The sequence below is a fragment of the Bos indicus x Bos taurus genome, chromosome 6, assembly GCF_003369695.1.
Source record: "Bos indicus x Bos taurus breed Angus x Brahman F1 hybrid chromosome 6, Bos_hybrid_MaternalHap_v2.0, whole genome shotgun sequence".
In the NCBI taxonomy this organism is placed as follows: Eukaryota; Metazoa; Chordata; class Mammalia; order Artiodactyla; family Bovidae; genus Bos; species Bos indicus x Bos taurus.
The window spans coordinates 6,524,832-6,549,230 of NC_040081.1; the positions used below are offsets into that span (position 1 = coordinate 6,524,832).

Genomic DNA, 24,399 nt, shown 5'->3' on the forward strand with positions numbered 1-24,399 from the left:
GTGAAGGACAGAGGAGCCTGGTGTGCTGCAGTCCATGGGGTCACAAAGAGTCAGACATGACTTAGTGACTGAACAAAAACAATAAAAGTAGTTAAGATACACATCTCAGGAAGAGTTTCAATGACCCCACTTTCTTGCAGAAAAGCATAAAAATCATCAGTTTGAGATATCTGTTCTGTTTGATTAGCAGTAGACTTTTACTGAGATGTATACTTGACGGCCAGTATTTTCTAGCAAAAACTTTCATGTGTACACTGGCTACTCCCCCGCCTCTTCAGAGCAGTTTCTCAGAGCTACTGAGAGACTGTCTCCCAGGCTGTCGTCCTCAGTAAGACCCTGAATAAAGCTTAAACTCACAACTCTATGTTGTGTGTTTTTCTTTAAGTTGACAGACAGTATGGTGCTAACTATCTCTTAAGTTTTTCAAATCTTTAAGATGGTACTCATATTTAGGGAATATTTCAATTTCTTTAAAACTATTTTTTATCAGATTGCCAAGAGAGTCATTTTATTCATAATTTTTAACAAGAAATATCAAAAAGCTGTGCTGCATGGTTGCAGTGACCAGGGAGCTCACATTCCAGCTGATGGTTTTAATAGTATGTAAGAAGATCCAAGTCATTTTTTAAAAGTTTTACTTAAATACGCTTTATTATGATGAAGCGTTCAGTTTAATCAAGGTCAGTCATGGGGCAGTCTGCAGAGAATAAGTGATCAGAAGCAGTTGAATGACAAACATGGTAGGCTCTCTAAGTCCAGGGTGGTTTTAGAAATTCAGCCAATACTTTATCAAGTCATATTACCACTAGCTATGCTTTTGCTTAGGACTGATTTTTCAATATTATGAAAGAAAGAATTAATACAGAGTAATATTAAATTAATAATACTATAATATGAAAATATGGGTCTAAAACCTCTTAACTTACATGTGAAACTGATCATATTTTCAGGTAAGTTGTTTTTTAAGTTTTTAAATGTTACAGTTAAAATGTTGCCAATCAGCATGAAATTCTTTTAATGTGCCTGGAAGCTGATACTGTAGAAACTAAAATTTTAAAATATGTACTAGATAAGATTAAATCTTTGGGGTAAAGACTATTTCAAAAGAATTTTCTAATAAGGAAAAATGAAAAGGCTCTTTAAATTGATTTTCAAGTTAATTTTTATTACTTATACAATTTTGATTTTCAGTATGCATCTTTCAAATACAGTCTTTTGGTATAAACAAAGGTAGAAATGTTAAGCTAATAAGCAGGAGAACATAGTCTATTTTAGTAGATGTGTGGATAGTGTAAATACTACTACTTTGAAAAAAAATCAAATGTGAAAATCTACTTTCTTTTACAAACATTTCTACAGGTCCTCTCTAATTATAATAACGAGCCTATTTGATATATTTTTTATCCAAAGTTTCAATTCATTAATGTATATATGTGTATGCTTGAGCCCTAACAGTGTAGCCCTTTCCAATATGAGTGATGAGGCCAAAACATGAGATATATTCAGAGATAAATGGACTAGAATCATGTAGTTTTAAAATTCAAAATACAAACAGTATTTAAATCATCTCAATAACAGATATTTCACACACATGCAATTATATTTTTAAACTGAAGATGGAAAGAGGTGCCAAATTAGTGTACTTCAAGAGAATGCTTTTTAATCATGATAGCACAGAACTGTTTCTACCTCTGTGATTTCTACTAGTAGAAAAATGTCTTACAACAACACATGTGGTATATATTTACAAAGCAGGTGGCACTAGTGGTAAAGAACCTGCCTGCCAATGCAGGAGACTTAAAAGATGCGGGATGGATCCCTGGGTGGGGAAGATTCCCTGGAGGAGGGCATAGCAACCCACTCCAGTATTCTTGCCTGGAGAATCCCCATGGACAGAGGAGCCTGGCAGGCTTCAGTCCATAGCGTCGCAGAGAGTCAGACACGACTGAAGCAATTTAGCACACGTGCAAGCTCTTCTCTGAAAATAGTATTATTTGGAATATAAGACAAACCAATTTTATTTATTTGTTATTATTTTGGCTGGTCTGTGCAGCATGTAGGATCTTAATTCCCAGACCAGGGGTGGAATCCATGCCCCTCACAGTGGAGTTGCGGAGTCTCAAACCACTGGACTGCCAGGGAAGTCCCAAACTGATTTTATTTTTGTGAGAACAGTAGTTATCTAGGTTTTCTCAGCAGGAATCAGATGTCAGCATGGCAGCCTTAGCTCAAACATTAGCTTGAATGTAAGCAATATAACTTTACTACTTTTGTGAAAACTGGAGATAAATACCCATACATTTTGTGAAGATTTGACAACGCACTTTTTTTTTCAGAATTATATCTGCAACGTATGAGTCCCTGAAATATTGACTTCTAATAAAAATGAGACATTAACTTCCCTGTGAATGAAAAATGTACAACTTTCCTGCCATGTGTTATATTTTCTTTTTTTTTTTTTTGATGTCTGGAATAAATTCAGATAGCTTAATACAATGATTGTTTTGATCTAGTGCATGCAAAGGGGGACCTGTCTGTTTCATAATAATATTTAAGTTTAAAATGTCTGCATCTCTCTATTTTGAGTCTAGTGAAAATTTTAGTGAATAATATAATGTATTATATATCAGCCTCTGGAACTGAAGTATCTAAAATCTAAGGAATGAAGGAAATAACCGCTAGCATTTATAAAAGAAAACAACAAAATAGGATATGATCTTGTACGAAATTCCTTCTGCTAAATTCTACATATCTTAAAACATTGACATCTAGTTTAAATGAACCACCACAAGAATTTTTATGTGGGGATTCCTGAGAATTGCTGACAGATTAACCAATATACCAGGCATTATTTTTTATAATTCCATAGGAACTCTTTAGGAACCCATAATTATATCTTCTAATTTGAGATATAATTCAAATTTCTATGAAGTACTCTACTTTTCTTAATAATTGAACAAATTAATATCTGGGTGATTCTATTAATAGTAGAACTTACTGTGATTTCTTCAGCTTTTTTTTTGTTTCCAAATAACGGAGTACTTGTATCCTGGCAGTTTTTAAAAAGTATTATTCTGTGAAAGAGACGATCATAATAATAAATTCAAGAGTCAAAAAAGTAAAACAAAGCAAAATAATCATATTTAGAAACCTAAGAATGTTTTGAACACTCAAGATGTTTTTATTTTTTAAATATTCTCATACTTGTTTATGATGTAAAGTACTTTGAATTTCCTTGTGTTTAATCCTTTTTGGGTGTGACAGTGAGGAGCAGATGTTTAACTGATTGTCTCATGGTCATGCTAACCAGGCATGGGTCATGGAGTTGTCCAAGCAACTGTTTAACTTCCTTTGAACATCCTAATGATGCTTTTCTAAAGAAGCACCACTTGTTGCATAGGCTTCTGTGGCATGCTTTCTGTAATTAAATAAATGTTCATGACCTACAGTTGTATAATAACAGACACATCCATCTACCACTTCCTTTAATCCATTAATAGCTTTTTTTCTTCTCATCAGCCCTCACTCATGTAACACATAGCTCAAACCCTGCTGCCCAACAATTCCTCTTGAACCTTTAATGATACGTGTTGTGACACCAATGACCTAATCCACTCTTAAACTTAGTTTGATATTTATATGATGAGCAACAAAAATGAATAATGCATCAAAGATCATTTTACAAATGAGAGAAACTCAGTTCAGAATATCAGAGCTGTTAAGCATCGAGGAGATTAAATAATCTGACCTTCTCATCTCACAAGTGAGGACACCTGAACCCAGAGTCTATTCCTGTCTCAGGCCCCTGCCTTTAAATAGATTAAAAATAAATCCTATACCTACATCTTCTATTCCCCACATATTACACCACTTACCTCAGAAGTCCAACTGAAATGTATAATTGTCTTACTCTCAAATATTTATTTCTTTCTGAGAATGTCTTTGTCTCATTTCCAAAAACCAAATATGAATGTTATCAGATTTTAAAATATATTTCAAAGAAATGTTTAAAATAACACCAAGGAAATTCTTTTTATATAATTATTGCTTATACTACCATTGGAAACTTCTCCAATGTTATAGTCCTTGCTGTTACTGCTAATATCAGTTAGCATACCATGTTTCATTAATTCCACCCTGGACTAAGGCACATACAAGAACATAGTTAATTTCATTTTAATTGAGAAGAGTTTAGTTGCCTAAATTCTCCATATTAATGAAATAAATGGAATTTCTGTGTCATCAGCACAGGAAATGAGTTCTTTAAAGAAATTCTCTATGCATCTGCAGAGAAGGAAGTGATTTACACTCCAATGTGCATACACACACAGATAAATGACCTATGAGAACAAGCCAAGATCAAAAGTGATTCTAAACTATTAGAAAAGTGGAAAACACTGCAAAGAAACATAAAAAAAAAAATCTAGGTGGCATATGACCAGTTCTGCTAACTTCATGTTTGACGTCTCCATCCCCTCGGGTGTGGGTTATAGTTGCAGTTGGTTATGGAGAGACAATAATCAGACCTGGTCTCCATGGACATTATTTCAGAATCGTTTCTGGAAGGCTGCCTGTAATATGCATGTGGTGCCTGTGAACCATACTGGGAGTTGGGCATACTATAATTGGGTAGGGATGCAACATTATACTCTTGCTTTGCAAATGAGCCCACACTGGTCTTCTGGGTTTGAGGGACATAGGACAGTCTTGCATTCCATTCCTCAGACTGCCCTGGAAGCACCTTTCTACGAGCTGCTGAGACCACATTTGCCACAATGGATTCCTGAATGTTTCTGGGTCTGAAGGCCTCATCCACTAAGCCAAGAGGAGACTTGGCTGCTGCTTCCCAAGGAGTCAGTCTCTTCTTTGCTTCCTCGAGCCCATCCGTTGGCTTGCTAGTGTAGCTGTAAGCAGGCTGGTATAACCAAGGAGATGTTGCAGAGATGGCAGGTGGGACTGGTCTTCCAGGAAGAGAAAGAGAGCGTCCAGTCTGCTAGAAATAATGAAAATGTTAATATATCTCATTCATTTTGGTTTATGCTGATTGGCTACTACTCCAAAGCATTCTCCACACCATTACTAAGCACTATAAAAATCAACAAATCCCTACAATGCTTATAATTAAAGCCAAAATAGGCTGCCTCTGCCTGGTGTATTATTAGTGCTGGTCTGGGACTTGACCTTCCTTTAGGACCTCCTTGCTCTGCTTTTCTGAACCCATAGCTCCAATTGCTACCGTCTTTCTTAGGCACCACCACCACTGCAAGCACTCTGTTATCACTGGGGCCACTCTTACTCCTGTCTACCCTCTTCATATTCGTACCTACATCTACAGCCCACCCTCATTCTAGTCCTGTTTTTCTAATACCGAATAAGCATAAATATATAAATAACTCTAGAAACAGACCATGTTCTACTGGGCTTTGTACTTTTTCCAAGTGACTTTTAATATTTTGTCTTATTTTTGTCTTATTTAATATTTCCTGTTTGATGGAGCAGATGACATTTTTCCAGCCAAGTTCTATGTATATACTGGTGAAGATCATGTGGATCTTTATTTCCTGAGTGTAGTATATTGCCTGTGTCTCTGAAGGAAAGAGTTCAGCCACTTGTTTCATTTGTGCTTTGGTTCCTTTTATGCATATTATATTCCTTATTTCTTTGAAAGTGTGTGTCCCTGAAACATTCCCTTGTGTATGCTAAATGTTCAGTTTGTCTAATATCATGAAATACAACTTAGTGAAAGCTTTTACTCATTCTCTATTTCCAGGGACCTTGAAGTCTGATTATATACATTACTTCCTTACATATTCCCATTTGCTTGAGACTCTTAGGAAAACTCCTGGCAAAAAGTAGCAGAGACACACTTAAGAGAAATGAATCAACTTGGGAGTATCATGACATTGTGTTTCTTGAACAAAAAGTATTTCCATGCTTTAAAATGTGTTCAAATTCCATAAATGGTTTCAATATATTTTCTTTCTATATCAAGTTCTTAAATTTAAAATGAATAGCAACACCTAGATTTGGACAAAATATCTCAGATTTAAATGTTCGGGGGTTTTTTGTTGTTGTTGTTGTTCCATTAGGCACACAAAGGTAGGTGGTTCAATGTTGCTTTGCATATAAAGAATAAGAGAGTCAATATAATGGATCTTGATGATGTCTTTTTAATCATTGAAGCTTTAATAATAATGGAGAATTCCCTGGCAGTCTAGTGGTTAGGACTTGGTGCTTTCATTGTGGGGGCCCCAGGTTTTATACCTGGTCGGGGAACTAAGATCCCACAAGCCACAGGGCATGCCCCTACCCACCTCACCCCCTCCAAAAAAAAACTCCTAGCAAAAACTTGTTTTCATTAATCTCCTTCTCTTAACCTAGATCTAATAAGTTACTATTTAAGGATTTGCTTTCTATTCCATATTATTAATGCATTTGTTTCATTCATTTAACAAAAATTTTATTCCTAGTATTTCTAGGCATTTTCCTGTGAACTCAATATACAAAGATGCTTCAGATAAAGTCCATGTTCTCAGGAAGCACACAATCCAGTACTGTTTTTAGCTCTGCAGTTGTGAATTAGTCAATCAGAGATCAGTTTAGAGAAGAGACTCATTACCTGTTTTGACAGGACCAATGGTTTTGTACATTAAGAAGTATTAACATTCAGTATGATAAGGGCTTCCCAGGTAGCATTAGTAGTAAGGAACACACCTGCCAAAGCAGGAAACGTGAGTCACAGGTTCTATCCCTGGGTTGGGAAGATCCCCTGGAGAAGACCATGACAACCCACTCCAGTATTCTTGCCTGGAGAATCCCATGGACAAAGGAGCCTGGTGAGCTACAGTCCATGGGGTTGCAAGAATCAACACAACTGAACAACTAACACACACATACCCAACCTTCCGTATGATAAAGAGAAATTAGCTCAGTTGTGTCTATGTCCCCGTTTGTCCTTATCTCTGGAAGAAAGAGAACATTGATCTAGAGAGTCGCTGGGGCATTTTTCACATTCCAGTGATACCTGTTTCCCATCAGATATAGCAGCTTCTTTAGTCAGATCTTTAAAATAATAGAGACTTAAAGGATGGCATGGAGAAGGCAATGGCACCCCACTCCAGTACTCTTGCCTGGAAAACCCCATGGATGGAGGAGCCTGGTGGGCTGCAGTCCATGGGGTTATGTAGAGTTGGACAGGACTGGGAGACTTCACTTTCACTTTTCACTTTCATGCCTTGGAGAAGGAAATGGCAACCCACTCCAGTGTTCTTGCCTGGAGAATCCCAGGGACGGCGGAGCCTGGTGGGCTGCCGTCTATGGGGTCCCACAGAGTCAGACACGACTGAAGTGACTTAGCAGCAGCAGCAGCAGCAAAGGATCGCAATAAAAGGATCCAAGTCTTCACAGAAATAAAAGAGTTCCTGAACATACATAAGGGTTACTACCATCACTGGCTAATAACTGGAAAAGGAAATAATTGTCAATATATTTCAAAGTATGGGGTACAATGTGAATGCATGCAGCTCAGTGATAGGGCATGCAAAACACTGGATGAAAGAGAGAAAGTTATTTTCTGGTCTTCTTCTACCCACTTAGTCACAAATCTTCAGAAGAATGGAATCTTAACAGAAATGCAAAAGTTAAAAACATTGTTGAATGATATTCTAATAACAAAGACATCAGGGATTGTTCTTCAGCTAAGGCAAAAACATTAATCAGTTGAATGTGGAGGGAAAGAACAAAACTTTGAAGTATAATATTGAAAGAGTAACTCAAAGTTTCCTGAAGAGAAAATAACACTGAGTTTACGAAAAAAAAAAAGAAAAATCTTATAGAATAGACATATGCTAAATATAGCAGCAGTGCTGTGAAGGAAGAGTGCAGTGACCTCGATGAACAAAATGACTGTTGCTCTTCTACATACTCCTCAGTCTGCCAAATGTGACTTCATGCTCCTTTAAGTGCTAACAATAGAATAAAATTACAAATTGTCTTAGGTTAGAAATGCACCTGTGGTATAAACAAATAGTTCTTTAGGCACATTGTTGTTTCTGTTTATTCCAAAAATATTTCAGGCCTCTAGTTTTTGCCTGCACCCAAACCCCTAATTCTAACCTATTTCCCCAAAGCCATTTTCACATCTTGTTCTTTGGTGCTATTTCCTCTGTCAGTCTCTGTCCTGAGGCTCATACTGTTCTCTGCTTGGCTGGGGGAATGAAGCCACGTGATCCGTCCTGAGCCAGAAATGACCAAAGGCACCTGAAAATAACAGAAGTGTTTCTTCTATTTTGGAGTTTGGATTTCTGATGGAAGAATCCTAGCATATCATGGGTTAGATCCTGGATTGGAATTTCTACCTTGGATTGTATTATTATCAAAAGAATTTAAAATTTTGATATGAGAGTGCTTAATATGTTAAATTGTCATCAAAATGCTTCTTTCTTTTTGTCTCCTACTACACTTTAATTTTTTTACCATAAAATTATTTTATTATTAATCTAAACTGGATTAGATTAAGAAATCTATTTTTTAATAAAAGAAATTTTTTCACCACTGCTGGATCAAAACTTAGGTCCTGTGATATTTGACTTCCTTTTAGGATTAGACCATCATCATCTTAAGTTACTCAAACCATTATATTTCAACTTATAATATTACAGCCACTGGAATAACAAATTTCAGTCTCCTCTTAGAGGTAAATCTCTTCTCCTTCCCTAGCTAGGGCTCATTTTAGAAGGATCACCTTCCTTCAGGGAAGGCAATGTGTTTAGCTTCTTCATGCTTTCCGCCTCTTCCTCTCCCAGCTTGCTAAGCCTGACTTTTGCCCTGAGGTGAAAGTGCAAGGATGGAGGAAAAAAAGAGCAGATTTTTTTTTTTTTTTTACTTTATATAGTAACATCATATTCTGGCTTTTCACTCTCAGAGCCAGGGAGGCACAGAGAAGAAAGCTTCAAAGGGATATTTGAAGATCCCTATCACTGGGGACATCTTGTCTGTAGTCCTCGATTAATGTCAGTTCATCTCAATTCTAGAGTTAATTTGTAACTCAATCTACAACCCCTAGAAAGCTTGTAGCTACTAGGGTCTGTTTTCACCCTTGGACAGACCCCAGGATGACTCCATCCAACTCTGCCTTACTTCTGCCCTTCTCTGGTCCATGGGAAACAATCACATCATTTGCCCTTGGGAATTCAGCAGCAAATTTCCCAATTCTTTTCCAAAACAGTTTTTCAGACCATCTCTCACTCTATAGATATCCTGGGAGGGAATCAGACCCCAGCCCACTCTGACCTCCCATCCATCCTCATGCTGACATCTTATACAAAGTCCTTTAAGAAGTCACTTTAAATCTGTTTCTCACAAGGCTGGAGGTGAGAGAGCAGGGTCCCCCAACTTCATCTACTCTAAACACACACCGTGATCTACAGAGTTCCAGAATTCCTCCTCACCAAATCCTTTCTTCCTGCCAGACTCTGACCCCCTTTAATAACCTGGAGCTGACTAAGGGGTTCAAGAATTGTGGCAGTGGTTTGTTAATCTTTGAGCACAGCAGGGACACTCATGTCTACTGTTTTCTCTGTAAAGTCTGTGTTTATCTGGAATCTCACTTCAATGTGCAGCATCTCTTGTATTGGAGGGCCTAGGGGGAAACTTCCACTTTTAATATCCTATTATATAATATTATCATTTCATTAGAGAGTATAGTTATTATTTTCTTTTAAAAATGAAATATAGGCTAAAAATAAAATGATATGTGTGTTTGTTTGTTTGTTTTCCTAGTAACATCAAATAGTCTTGAGTTGAAACCTTTTACCTCACCCAGGCCTTGCTCTAGAGAAGGGAGCTCACTAGTTTCCAGGCCATCTCAAGACAGTCTTTAAGCTCTAAGTGTTGAGAATGTCTTCCCTACATTGAGGCAAACTTTGCCTCCCGTAACTTTACTCCATTGATCACAATACCATAGAGTGCGTCTACTTACACTCCTATCCAGTCATCCCTTCATATATTCCCAGTTACTTCCATTCACTTGGAACCCTTCCCTGTCCTTATACTATTCTTCACTTTTCCAACTAAGGGGAAATTACATCGATGGTATTCATTCTCTCAAGTTTTCTACATTCTTCTTTTCCTGGTTTGTTAGATAAAGCTAATGCAAAGATACTATCTTGATCTCCTTAAGTAGATATACTTAAATAAACAATCGCCAGAAGCAAACCAATGAAGATATCGTTCAAACTGACCAAATTGCTGTGTCCTCTGGCAGGTCACATAGTTAATATTGGACTTATTAACAGTAATCTGTATGTACTTAGAGTAGTGTGTCATTTAAGTGTTGAATCATAAGGTATATGTCAGTCTTTAGCTGGTCCAATATAATGTGAAGTGAAGGCTGCGAGCGTTTGCACTGAACTCATGAATCACCTGATGTTACATATTTCCATCAAAAGAATAAACTGGAACGAAGTGTTTTCCTACCTCTGCCTTTAATAATAGCCACCACTAGAAGATCACTTACTGTGTGCCCAGTGGTGATGCTTAATTGCTTTATGTGGAATATTTCATACAGTCCTTCATATAACCCCATGAAGTAGGCACTTTTAAAATCCCTATTTTCCAGATGAGGACAGTGACACTTAGAGAGGGTAAGTAAGTTCCCTGAGGGTAGAAAGCTAATAAGTTCTGGTGTAGCGGGAGTTGAACCCAGGCAGTCTCATATGAGGTTTCTTAATCAAATACATCTGGCACTATGTTTGCAATGAAATTGTTTAGAAAAAAAATTTTTTTCAAAAAAAAGATTTGAGGGCCTTCCCTGGTGGTCCAGTGGTTAAGACATTGCCTTCCAGCGCACAGCGCCCGGGATTCACATTTACTCCCTTGTCAGGAAGATAAGATAGCACATACCTCTCAGCCAAAACCCAAAAACATAAGACAGAAACAATATTGTAACAAATTCAATAAAGACTTTAAAATAAAACAAATAAAAAGGGAGGGGGACTTCCCTGGTGGCGCAGTAGATAAGAATCCACAATTACTGAGCCTGTGTACCTCTGTTACTGAAGACTGCATGCTTTAAGGCCCACTAGCCACAACTAATGAGCTCCTGTGCAGCAACTCCTGAAGCCTGCATACCCTGGAGCCAGCAAGTTGCAGCTGTGAGCCTTCATGCTGCAAGTACAGAAGCCTGTGCACCTAGAGCCTGTGCTCTGCAACAAGAGATGCCCATGCACCAGAACTGCAGAGTGGCCCCGCTCACTGAACTCAAGAAAGCCTGTATGCAGCAAAGAAGACCCAGCACAGCCAAAAACAAGTAAGAAATAAAACAAGCAACAAGTGCAAGTAAATAAATAAACAAGCAGTGTATACAAGAGAAAAAAAAGAAAGAAATTTGAATCCAAGAAAACTAAATGGAGTGAGACTTTAGACATTTTTGAAAGGGACATTGAAATCTTAAATTTGGATTAATTGATATTGGCATCTTGCCATTTGTCACAAGCACCAGTAGGCACCAGTGCATAGGGACATATCACACTGAGAGGCATTCCCTCTCTCTGAAGGGGAGACACAGCGCTCTCTGCTTCCAGGTCAGCTGAAAAGCTCAGAGGAGCTGGGGGTCTTTCTCCGCTTAACATGGACCATCTTTTATGTCAATTAGACGTTGACTTATACACATAGCTTGTTAATGAAGTAGCTTAGTGAGCTTCCTTGTTACACAGTCTGGTAACCAATTTAACTTGACATTTTAAAAAAGGAAAGGTCATCTGAGGTTTACCTAGGACAAAGAAGTGAATTCTAAAGCAATGCAAATTGCCCTAGAAGCCAAAGAAGTTTAATGTGATATACTGATATATGCTTTGAAGTTCAAACTATTTCTTACCATAAACCTTAAAAGCTATAAGAATTGTCTTGACTGAAATCCTGCTCAAACATGCACAGTAGAGAGTCTCCAGATGACAAATATTATTTCAACTCCTTGAACTTCTTTCTCTCTAAACATATATGAACAGTAAACACACATGATATCCCTTATCATAAAGAGATTCCAATAATAGCCAACAGGAATAAATGGCATTTCTTTTGTCTTTTAAATCACTAGTTAAATTTTCTACAAACCAGGGATCCATAAAGGGGCACATGGATACAAGAAGGCACAAGGCATTAGCCAGTGTTCCATTTGCTCAGGTCAAAATATCACTATTTGCAGTGATTGTTGACCCCACACCTGAATTGTCAGCTTTAAAATACATACAGCATCTGAACATTCCCTACCACTTCCATCGGTACCATCGCAAGCTAATCTATCACACTCTTTTGCCTGGATTATTGCTATAAGTAGTGTGTATATATATATATATATAAGTATTAAACAGAGGACAAAGTGTATATATATACATATATAAGTATATATATAGCTTAATTAGTTACCCTGGTTCACCCTTCTCCTTTAGTCTATTCTCAATATGGCAGTCGACATTATCTTGTTAAAAACCTAAGTCAGATTATGTCACTTTGTCCTCTGTTTAAAACTCTGTCGTGGCTTCTCGTTTCAAAACAGGGAACTCCAAGTTCTTTCACTGACCCACAAGGCCCTAAAGAATCTGCTGATTTCACACCTCCTATATATCTGATTTCATTTCCTCCTGTTCTGTCTCTCCCACTTTACTCCAGCCACCCTGGCCTCTTTGTTACTTGAACAGATCAGGTCCACTCATGTCTCAGGACCTTTATACTTGCTGATCCTCTGCCTGAAACACAGAATTCCAGGTATCAGCATGACCCTACTTCATTTTCTTTAGGCCTTGCTCAGATATCATATGATCACTATTGGCTGTTCTCAGACTCTCTCTCTCTCTTCGCACCCTCAAGATTTGCTCTCCTCCTTCCCACCTTTATTTCTACCCTTAGGCTGATGCCTATCTAACATAATAAATGTTTATTTAATTATTCTGTTTATCTGCTTCTCCACTCTAGAATTTACCTCCATCCAAAGTAGGGGTTATTGTTTTACTCATTTAGACATCCCTTGATCTAGAACAGTGCCTAGCAAGTAGATGTTTCATAAGCATTTGTGAAATGAATGAACAATTTCTATATCAGACTGCCATAATCAGGAAATTTGGTTATCTTTACCAAAGTTTTTGGTCATGTCCTAAGATGTAGCCCTTCTCACCTGTCAATTACATATGGTGAGGGCTTCACACAAATAGACCCATTTCTGCCACCCACAATACATACACACCAAGATGTCTGGCAAATAGATAGGATTAATCAACATTTACAGACAAATCAAATTTTCTAAACAGGTAAAAGATTTTAACATGCTTTAAATAAATGATTTGCTTTAATGTCAGTGGAAGTGTGAGGGTTTTAAATTGCTTTGATTCTCTAAATGAGAAGAGTCATGGAAAATTATTACATGAATCCTAAAGAAAGCCCAAAATCTATTTGTAAGATTTAAAAGTTAAGACCAAAGAAGAAAAAGATCATGGAAATTGGGATGAGTTAGAGTTGGAGAGGAAAAAGTTAATTTACCACTGAGATGGCAAACAGGTATAGGAAATGGCAATTCAGCTAGCTAATCTCTTAGGGGCTCTTCCAGCTCTAGAGAATCTTCACTTATAATTTCCCTGAAAGTGGAAGCAGGTCAACATCAGAAGGAAGTTCTCCATAGGGATATAGAATTCCTTTATCTAGAGATCTTTAAATATAGGACAAATGCTCCCTTGAGATAATTTAGATACAGTTAGGTAGTCAGGAGAATTTTAAGGTTATTTTTGTTCTAGTCTCTTAATAACAGTGTCTATTTCCTGGGACCTGTCTTAAGTGAATCTTAAATCTTTCCTTCCTGGAGTTTTGAGGAATTCTGTGGTAGCTCTCTCTTATCAAAAAAAAGAAAAAAAAAAAAAGAAGAAGAAGAAGCGTGTCCATTTCTTTAAATAGAAATCAACAGTATTAGTCTGCTTACTAAGAATGTACAGAAAACCAGTACAGATGGCTTAGCGGTAAAGAAACTGCCTGCCAAGCAGGACACTCGGGTTCGATCCCTGGATTGGGAAGATTCCCTGAAGAAGGAAATGGTAACCTGCTCCAATATTCTTGCCTGGGAAATCCCATAGACAGAGGAGCCTGGTGGGCTACAGTCCATGGGGTCACAAAAGAGTCAGACACAACTTAGCAACTAAACAACATTTATCTTAATTCATCTTAAACTATCAGATTAAATTTGGGGTTCTAAAACAATAGACTTTTTTAAAAAAATTGTTTCATTTTAGATTTGAAGACAATCTCTTTGTGAGAAAGAGTAAGAGTTCTAATTGACAATAGGAGCCAGTATGTTGTATTGGAAAGAACATGAATTTGGACATCACATTGACCTAGGAGTCCTGCCTTTGCCTCTTTTTACCCGTGTGATTCAGCCTCTCCCAGCCTTACTTTCATTGGTTGTAAAATGGTAAGAATGCTGGCTACTTGCTTCAAGATTATGGGTAGAGTAGAGATTGTATTTATAAATCAAATACCACGTAGCACAACAGATTATTCCTGTTATTGTGAGAAGAGTCTGCAAGGCCTTAAAAGGTGTCAGAGACCTGGTAGAACCTTTTGTTCAAGAGGCAACTGCATAGGCAGCCTGCTGACCCAGGATAAAAATAGGAGGAAGCTGCCTTTGAAGTGGCATTAGCACCGCACGCCTCAGATACTGTTGTTCCAGCCACTGCCTCCCTCATGCCAGAATGCAGGCAGCAGGGTTAGCCAGAAACATCACCACTGACCTCATCTCTCTGCAAGTTCTGGGTGGGCCAAAGTATAGACTTCTCAGACTTTTTTGACCTTCTGTTATGGAAGAATAAAAATAACCACGTTTAACTTAATGTTGAAGACTGATGTTAGGCAGGAATCTATGCATTTATTTCTGTGGTCCCTTTCATCTTAGAAACAATGATAACAACCCACTCCAGTATTCTTGCCTGGAGAATCCCATGGAGAGAAAAGCCTGGCAGGCTAAAATCCATAGGGTCGCACAGAGTCAGATATGACTGAAGCGATGCATGCACACATAGAATTTTTACTATGTACTAGTCACAGTAATAAGCATTTTTTGTCTATTAACTCATTTAATCCTCCCAACAATTCCATAATCCCCAGTTTCTGCAAGTAAGGAAACTGAGGCAAAGAAATTAGGTGATTTACTTGAAGTCACACAGCTCATGTTTGTAAAGGGAAATTGAAGAATTAAGGCTATAGGTAATAAAATTTTATCTAAATAATGTGTTTTAAGGCATTTAGTCTTTTAGTGGAAAGATATAATGCTACTACACTGAAGTTTTTGCCCTCTGACTTTCCATCATCCTCAGAAAAGAACTATATCACTCTAAAAATTATAATCTGTAAAAATACTCCTGCTAAAATAGACTGTGTTCTATTTAAGTAGCTGAATTGCCATTTTAATTTTTTGTAATTTTTGGAGAAACGCCTTACTTAATTCTTGGAGAAAAGCCTTAAGTATATTTTTATAAAAGTCTACTTCAATTGCTTTGAACAGAAAAATAAAATCTTTTAAACACATATCAAAAGGTTTTCTGAAGTTTTCTCCTCAAAAGATTTAAACAATAACAGTTATATAGATCCTCACTATAGAATGCAAATTAATGTAGCCACTATGGAGAACAGTAGGGAGATTCCTTTAAAAGTAGGAATAAAGCTACCATATGATCCAGCAATCTCACTACTGGCCCTGAGAAAACTATAATTGAAAAAGACACATGTACCTCAGTGTTCACTACAGCACTATTTACAATAGCTGTTCACTTTCACTTTTCACTTTCATGCATTGGAGAAGGAAATGGCAACCCACTCCAGTGTTCTTGCCTGGAGAATCCCAGGGACGGGGGAGCCTGGTGGGCTGCCGTCTATGGGGTTGCACAGAGTCGGACACGACTGAAATGACTCAGCAGCAGCAGCAGCAGCAGCAGGACTATTGTGAAAGCAATATTGTAAATATTGTAAAAGCAACCTAGAGGTCCATCAACAGATGAATGGATAAAGAAGTTGTGGTACATATATGCAAAGGAATATTACTCAGTTATAAAAAGGAATGAATTTGAATGAGTTCCAATGAGGTGGACGAACCTAGAACCTATTATACAGAGTGAAGTAAGTCAGAGAAAAACAAATATGGTATATTAAGGCATATATATGGAATCTAGAAAGATGCTACTGATGGACCTATTTGCAGGGCAGAAATGGAGACACAGACATAGAGAACAGACTTGTGGGCACAGGTTGGGAAGGAGAGGGTGGGACAAGTGGAGAGAGTAGCATAGAAACATACTTACCATACGTAAAATAGACAGCCAGTGGAAATTTGCTGTACGAGCTCAGTGAGCTCAAATTGATGCTCTGTGACAACAGGGGGACAGGATAGGGTGGGAGTTGGGAGGGAGTTTCCAGAGGGAGGGAGCATATGTATACCTATAACTGATCCACACTGATGTATGGCAGAAACCAATACAATATTGCAAAGCAGTTATCCTTCAATTAAAAATAAATAATTTTTTTAAGTTATATAGATTTCCACTATAGAAAAGAATGAATGATAGGAAAAGTTCAGCTCTCATCAGTTTGTAGAGAGAATTTCACAATAAATAAAGGTGTTGATCCTGTATAAAATAAATGAATTTTTGACCTTGTGAGAGGGTTTTGTAGAGAAAAATTATCAGTGCCTGGTATACAGAAAGCCCTTCATAAAAGATAGTCATCTGTATTAGTATAAAATTAATATTTATACTATATCTCATTTGAATTATGATAAATTACCAAACCCACTTAAAATGTGTTTAACTGTGTGAATATACCTTTAGCTGTTCATAATATTCTAAACACCTTTCTTTCCTGAAACAAACCCAGGTAACCATCTCCTCCCTCGGTCATTCACAAAAAGAAAAGTTACCATGAATATGCATTTATCCTTAGAAGGAAAGTAGGAATAAGAGATTGTTTCTATAGCTTCTGCTGCTGCTGCTAAGTCGCTTCAGTCGTGTCCGACTCTGTACAACCCCATAGATGGCAGCCCACCAGGCTCCTCCATCCCTGGGATTCTCCAGGCAAGAACACTGGAGTGGGTTGCCATTTCCTTCTCCAATGCATGAAAGTGAAAAGTGAAAGTGAAGTTGCTCAGTTGTGTCCGACTCCTAGTGACCCCATGGACTGTGGCCCACCAGGCTCCTCCATCCATGGGATTTTCCAGGCAAGCGTGCTGGAGTGGGGTGCCATTGCCTTCCACAGCTTATGTGCCTGCTATTTGAAGTAGAGCTAATATCACTTAAGCAAACTTGTTTCCCAACTAAAATGACTTTGGCTTTCTCAGAGGAAAATTTTATCCGTTAAGATATTAAGAATTCTTAAGATATATGTGGATGCTAGAGAAAAGCTTGCTTGGGCCCTTTGCATGATAACATACTCCAGATTTCCCACTGGCAGATTTTTAAGCAATCCTTCTGTAACAACTCCTGATTACATTTATAAAACTGGAAAATCAAGCTGCTTAATGTTAGTGACAGACACATCAACAACTACACAACACGTGACATTATTTCATAAGGATGTGGAGGATACAGCATGAGGAAATGACTTACTTGATCTTTGTAACTGTTTTTCTATTAAGTTTCCAAGCTTATTAGTGGATGCTTTGATTCTTATTCTGGGCCATGGGGAAAATGTTTAACACAATGTTTGCTGGGAAGTTTAAGATTTAGTACCAAATCATATTTATGTTTCCTTTGTCAAAAACATGGCCCAGAGTGATGTTTAAAATTGGGAATAAAAAAATATAAGCCTTCATCTGGGAAATCACCCACTGGTTTTCTTAAGTACAGAGGAGATAAAAATTTTGCTCAATTGCCTAACCATATCTCTCTGGTACAAGTGATGAATTTTTACTTAATGATATCTTTCTTGTTTGAGGGAATTTATACAGTAATTTCATATATGTAATTTCATTTTAAAAACACAGAAATGGCATAAAGTGAGATTTTCAAATGAACAGATAAAAGACTACTAAGGGGAACAATAGATTAAAGCAGAGTGCACAGTGATAGCCCTGATGGTGTGCTTTTCAAATGCAAACAGGAAATATGGAAACATGTTGTGGGTCCAGGTACCTTCCTTCAAAATAGGAAGTATTTACTTTACTTGAATATACTAATCCTGGGTATAAATGTAATCCCACGAATGGTTCAAGGGGATGTCTCATAAAGTGTTAGGATGGTTGTCTACTTGTCAAATGTTCAAAATTAGAGAGTAAATATGTAACTTTGCCTTTGGCATTAGCTGTTATTACAGCTTTTCCTATTGGCTTAGCTTTCTTAAAGCACTTACAAAACAGCAATATATAATTATCTAGACATAACATTTCATATTAATACTACAGCAAATTTTTATATGTAGACCACTCATTTATTCAAAAGATCTCATTCCTTGTTATTTCCCTGACCACTCTTCATTTCCCAAGTTCACCTTCAATTTGATATGATGTTAATAAATTATTGACTATCCAACTGCTAAACAATTGTTTCACTTTCAGTACTGACTCATGCAAACGTACAGATGAATGAACAAAAGCCTTACCCATCAGCTACAAACATTTCATCAGCCCTCTAAGCCACTTTGGTTGTGTAGTCTAATATAAAAGGTAAATTCTTCTGGAGGTACTAACATGTCTGCTGCTGCTACGTTCCTTCAGTCGTGTCCGACTCTGTGTGACCCCAGAGACGGCAGCCCACCAGGATGCCCCGTCCCTGAGATTCTCCAGGCAAGAACCCTGGAGTGGGTTGCCATTTCTTTCTCCAATGCATGAAAGTGAAAAGTGAAAGTGAAGTCGCTCAGTCGTGTCCGACTCTTAGCGACACCATGGACTGCAGCCTATCAGGCTCCTCCGTCCATGGGATTTTCCAGGCAAGAGTACTGGAGTGGGGTACCATTGCCTTCTCCACTAACATGTCTATGCTACGCTAAGTCACTTCAGTCGCGTCCAACTCTGTGCGACTCTAGAGACGGCAGCCCACCAGGCTCCCCAGTCCCTGGGATTCTCCAGGCAAGAACACTGGAGTGGGTTGCCATTTCCTTCTCCAATGCATGAAAGTGAAAAGGGATAGTGAAGTCGCTCAGTTGTGTCCGACTCTTAGCGACACCATGGACTGCAGCCTATCAGGCTCCTCCGTCCATGGGATTTTCCAGGCAAGAGTACTGGAGTGGGGTGCCATTGCCTTCTCCGACTAACATGTCTAGGCCCTTTTAAATACACATTTGAGATTGAGAGAAGAAGAAAAGAAATCCTTCAGTAAGATATATGTTTGAAGTTCTTATGCAACTATCCATTAAAAAAAAAAAAATGCTGGGGAAGGGATGGAGGAAAAAATGTCCAAGAGCTTATCTATTTGCAAAAAGATTTCTTACACCAGTCAAAAAGTAACTCTCAAGCCTGTTTTGATGGTTGTTTCCTAATTCTGTCCTTGTTCTTAATCTTGCTTCTTTCAATACTCACAAATCTAATGAAGATAAGTCCTTTTTAACATATAGTTAATAGATCAAGTGACCACTGATGAGCTGAAGTCACACATGCTAGTGACCTGGGCTGGAACTTCTGTGTGTTTTAGCTGAGAGGAAACTCATGTCCCAGTTCTTTCACGTTTTACAGAGCCTGAAGGAGGTGTGGGTAGGGGGAGCAGGTCTTGCAATTTCTCATTGTGGGTCACATAGTCCCAGGTGAAATCCAGCTTTGATGTTCCAACTGGTTGTCTAGATCAGTGCATTTTTTGCAAAAAATGAAGTCTAATAGGACAAAATGAAGTTTGACAATACAGTTCATCCCTACAATACACTGACAATTACATGTCTATGCACCATTCACAAAATAAGATTTTGATTTTGACCATAGTTGACAGTGGTAGGTAGAATATTACAGAAGTTTGAGGGGGAAAAAAGGACAAAACAGAGGTTGAAGAGTAAACAAATAAGATAAATATTAAATGGATCTTTTAAAAGATTGCTTTTTGTATGAATGTACAATACATTTGACATAATTTTATAAACTGGAACATGTGCATTCTAACAGCAAAGGATAGAGATCTAGTGATTGAGGTGAAATGATTAGCCAAGAGTAGTAGAAGTTCTGCTTTATAGTATTACAAACCCTTTTCTTACTTTACCTAAGGGAGCCTGACCTCTGCCCTAGGACTAGAGGTGTCTCTGAGTTTCAGAATGCTCCCTTCTCAGGAAGTATGTGTGTGTGTGTGTGAAGAATAGTCAGGAAGAATTATAATCATTTTACAGACATTGGAGCTTAAGCAAATCCTCTAGTCGGTGCTTTAAGGAAAGAAAAATTATTCTCTAACCTCCTACTCTCTCATTAGTAAAATGACATTTTTAATTTTAAGCTATTTTTCTTCAACTACTGGGATTAAATTGAGAAGGGACAAACAAATTTTGTCTAGTCAGGTTTTAAACTGATCCTGGTTTTTAAAACACTTAACTACATCAAAATATTCACAACACTTAAAAACCCAAATCTTTTTAAGGAGCTATTTAGATGTAAAATTATAAAATCTTAAAGATGGAAAGCATTTTAGGGATCCTGCAGACATGCTTTCATGAGGTACAGGAGTTCCTTTTACAACACACCTGATAGGCACTGCATTGGAGAAGCACAGGCTGTGAACACAGATAAACCTGGATTCAGCCAAGGAGTCCACTACCCTACTGGCTCAGTGACTTTGGACTATTTTCTTAAGCTCTCTGAGTTTTGACTTCCTTATCAATTAAAAAAATGAGGATAATTTCCACCCAATAAGGTTGTTGTGAAATTTAAACTAAATACATATACTAAGGCCTGTAACACATTTTATGTCTAATATATTAGTTCCTTTTCCATTCCTTCTCTGCAGTTTTTGAAGTTTTCTTAAACTGAAATTTACTGTCTTATGACTTCCATTCATTAGACCTGTTTTTCTTTTTCACCAGTGGAGACCTTTACTCTCTCATCCATACCAAAGTGGTTCAAATACCCAGCTCTCCTACCTCCTTTTAGTCTTTACCCCTCCCCCTGGTAAATATATAAACATATATCTCATAATACAGAGCTTCCAGACACATCACCATTTTTTTAGTTTTAGAAATAAACTGTAGTGCATCAAAGGCCTGAAAACAATACTCTTGTTGGGATCAAAGCTGCTAACTCAGTGGGCCTACCCGTTCCTTTGTTCCATTCACTCTTCTAATGTCTAAACAGCCTCTTTACTGATTTTGTGTTTTATCAATCCACCACACCATTTGGCTGTCTTAAGTTTAAACAAAAATATTGGATTTTTTTCCTGTGATCCATAAAGTGCACAAACTTCTTTTTAGTTTTGAAGATTGTACCATCAAGTTTGTTTTCTTTTTAAAAACTAATTAGCATTCAAAGTGCTTCAAAATTCTCCTTTAGTCTAGATCCCAAAATAAGACTGTTTTGATTATTGCCAGAGAGATTTCAGTTTGTTATTAGTAAGAACATTTTTGATTGGAGATAAGAGACTGTACTGCCCGGCGGCCAAGGGAAGTCATACAATCCTTTTCCCCAGAGATAAGAAAAATCAGCCAAGGAGCTTTGTACAGTCTCTTCTCTGGATAATAAAATTGTATCATTCTATTCCTAGAAATATTTATTCTGAGACTTGATGAGAAGCAGAGGGCCAGATAAAATCACATCTCAAGGTCCTGTTTATTCTTTTATTTGAAAAACAAATTTAAAAGACTGTTCAAAGCAAATTATTTGCAACAGACTGTAGAATGGCTGCCTGTGAAGCACTTTCTGATCGGAAAGGGAATTTGCTGCCACCTCCTGGGCCTTTAGAATAAAGCCGTGAAGATCAGCAGCACTTCAGGGCCTGTACCCTTCAGACAACATCAAGAGCGTTGGAGAGCAGGTGTTGTTTACAAGTCTGGCTGTCCCAGACTGAATGAACTGGAAACTATTTATGGGTTTTAAAGAATAAAGTTGACTTCAGTGTTTTGCGTGTTAGAAAACGGATATTAAAGTGTGGTTCGCAATCTATTAGCATTAGTATCATCCAGGGTATATGTTACAAAAACAAATTCCTGGGCCCCACCTAGGGGCTACTAAATCAGAATTTCCATGCGGCAAGGGGAATCTTAATTTTCCCCTTGGAACAAAAGTTGGAAACGGTATGTTAGGACTGTGAAGGCAATAGTTTGCAAACACTGAAAAGTGTATATAAAGGAAATAGTAGTAATTGGTGAATTGAAATGTAACAGTAAAATGAAAAGTTCTACGAGATATATTTTGCTTTGCTCTCAATTTCAGTAATACCACCCGAAGTGAATTGTGACATTTTTATGGATATTTCATAATGTTGTAGAATTTAAAATATATTTAGCCCATATTGAGTTTCTATGAAGAATTATAATTGGCACCATCTGATAAGCATTAACAAGTAGTCCAGTGGGCTAGACAATCAGTAAACTCTGAATGTGATTAAAAAACAAACTTCCAGCTAAGGGTTGATATACTTTAAATTAGCATTTTATTTATATCAGTCCAGCCTACTCCATAGTGATTTTTTAGCTCTTGAGGATGGTTTTATGAATACTTCTTTATCGGTCTGAGATATGCTAGCACACAAACACACACACACACACACATACACACACACACAAACCATGCAAGGAAGAGACCTTGTTATTTTTCACTTTTTAAGAAAAAAGTGTAATAAAAGGGTACAAAGGGAAAACTAAACTAAGTCAATTTAACTGTATTTGAAACAAAAGATATTTTAGATTCAGATAAAGTTTTCAGAATCTCATCTTGTGATCTTTCTCTCTTCTACATCAGTCCCAACTTCTGGTTCTGACTCAGAAGAATTCTAAAGTAACAGAAAACCCTCAAAAATTCCCTGGGTTTTAAAGGCAGCTGGAATTTTAGGTTCCTCCCTATATCAGTCACTCAGCTTCTGAGAACTGTTTTTCATCCCTTGCCCTGTGAGCTGGGAGTCTGCTCTGTTTAGACAGAGGTTTCACTCTTTCCGGTTTTGGAAACTGATCATGCTCCTCAAGCAAGGGGATCAATTACTCTAAACAGGCCATGTTGCTGACCCTTTGTCCTGAGACAGGGTTGGGGAGGAGGGATAAGAACAGCTGTCTGCTGCACCTTCGGAGGCAGGCAGATTCTGTCAGAGCCTCAACTGCTGCAGGCCTGAACTGGGTGGCTTCAGGGATTGGGATGCCACTTTCTGTGTGGTAGACCTAACTGAGCTTCAGCTATCCTCCTAGATGGGCTCCCTCGCAGCTCAGCTGCTAAAGAATACACCTGCAATGCAGGAGACCTGGGTTCAATCCCTGGATTGGGAAGATCCCCTGGAGAAGCGAATGGTTACGCACTCCAGTATTCTAGCCTGGAGAATTCCATGTATAGTCCATGGGGTCGCAAAGAGTTGGACACGACTGAACAACTTTCACTTTCGCATCCTGCTAGAACCTTGCTCAGGATACCAGCTATCCTATTTTGAGAATATAGTTCATTTACAACCATTTCCCCATAAGAATTCTCTCTATATTGCCACATACACCACACTTGTTTTCTTTAACATTGGTACTTTGAACTGAACACAGTCCCTTTATAGTGGAGTCTCAAAGCTGAAATTGTTTCTTTTTTAAAGAATATATATATATTATACCAGTCTTTTTGAATCCTGGTCTCATCTTTGTACATGACTACAACATTTCTAGTATAATAGATGAAGACAAAGAGAAAAAGTTGACCAATAGGCTGACTACAGAGGAACATAGAAATATAAAGCTTAGGTAAAAAGAAAACAGTAGAGAAGAAACAAAGATCTCCCAGTAAAAGACTCCTGCTGTTCCTGTTGCTAAGTCGCTTCAGTCGGGTCCGACTCTGTGCGACCCCATGGACTGTAGCCTACCAGGCTTCTCTGTCCATGGGATTCTCCAGGCAAGAACACTGGACTCCTGGGGATAGATTATCCTTCGTGTCCATATCAGATTCATGCAGACATGGCTTTTTCTATTTTTGTTCTTTTAGATTCCTTAAACTGGGATTCATATGAACAAGGAAAACAAATGTTTAATTATCGTGTGTGTTTTCCTTCTTGGAAGTTTTTGAAATAGTACCTATTGTTAATCAAGTGCCCTTTACAAGAATATTAGTAGCTAACATATGTTGAATGCTTTCTCTGTGCCAGGCCCTGTTTTATACACATCAGACATACTGGTTTGTCTCGTCTTCACACCTTGTGAGATACACCTATTATTCTCTCCATATCACAGCAGAGGGTACTGAGACACAGACACACTACATCATTACCATTAGCTTAATGTCTCCCAACTAGCAAT

At 37.8% G+C, this 24,399-nt stretch overlaps 1 protein-coding gene and 1 long non-coding RNA gene across 6 annotated transcripts in view; one reads left to right on the top strand and one right to left on the bottom strand.

Moving 5' to 3' along the window:
• LOC113893995 overlaps positions 1–24,399 on the top strand; it is a 371,757-nt gene that overhangs the window by 156,619 nt on the left and 190,739 nt on the right. The gene's annotated exons all lie outside the window — the stretch shown is intronic.
• SYNPO2 (synaptopodin 2) overlaps positions 1,145–24,399 on the bottom strand; it is a 204,167-nt gene continuing 180,912 nt past the window's right edge. Inside the window, exon 5 of one of the 2 annotated variants that reach the window (XM_027543718.1) lies at positions 1,145–4,993. In XM_027543718.1, the coding sequence (XP_027399519.1) occupies positions 4,454–4,993 (540 nt within the window). In that variant the 3' untranslated portion in view covers positions 1,145–4,453. The remainder of the gene's footprint in view (positions 4,994–24,399) is intronic. The other variant, XM_027543719.1, reaches the window with a different exon arrangement.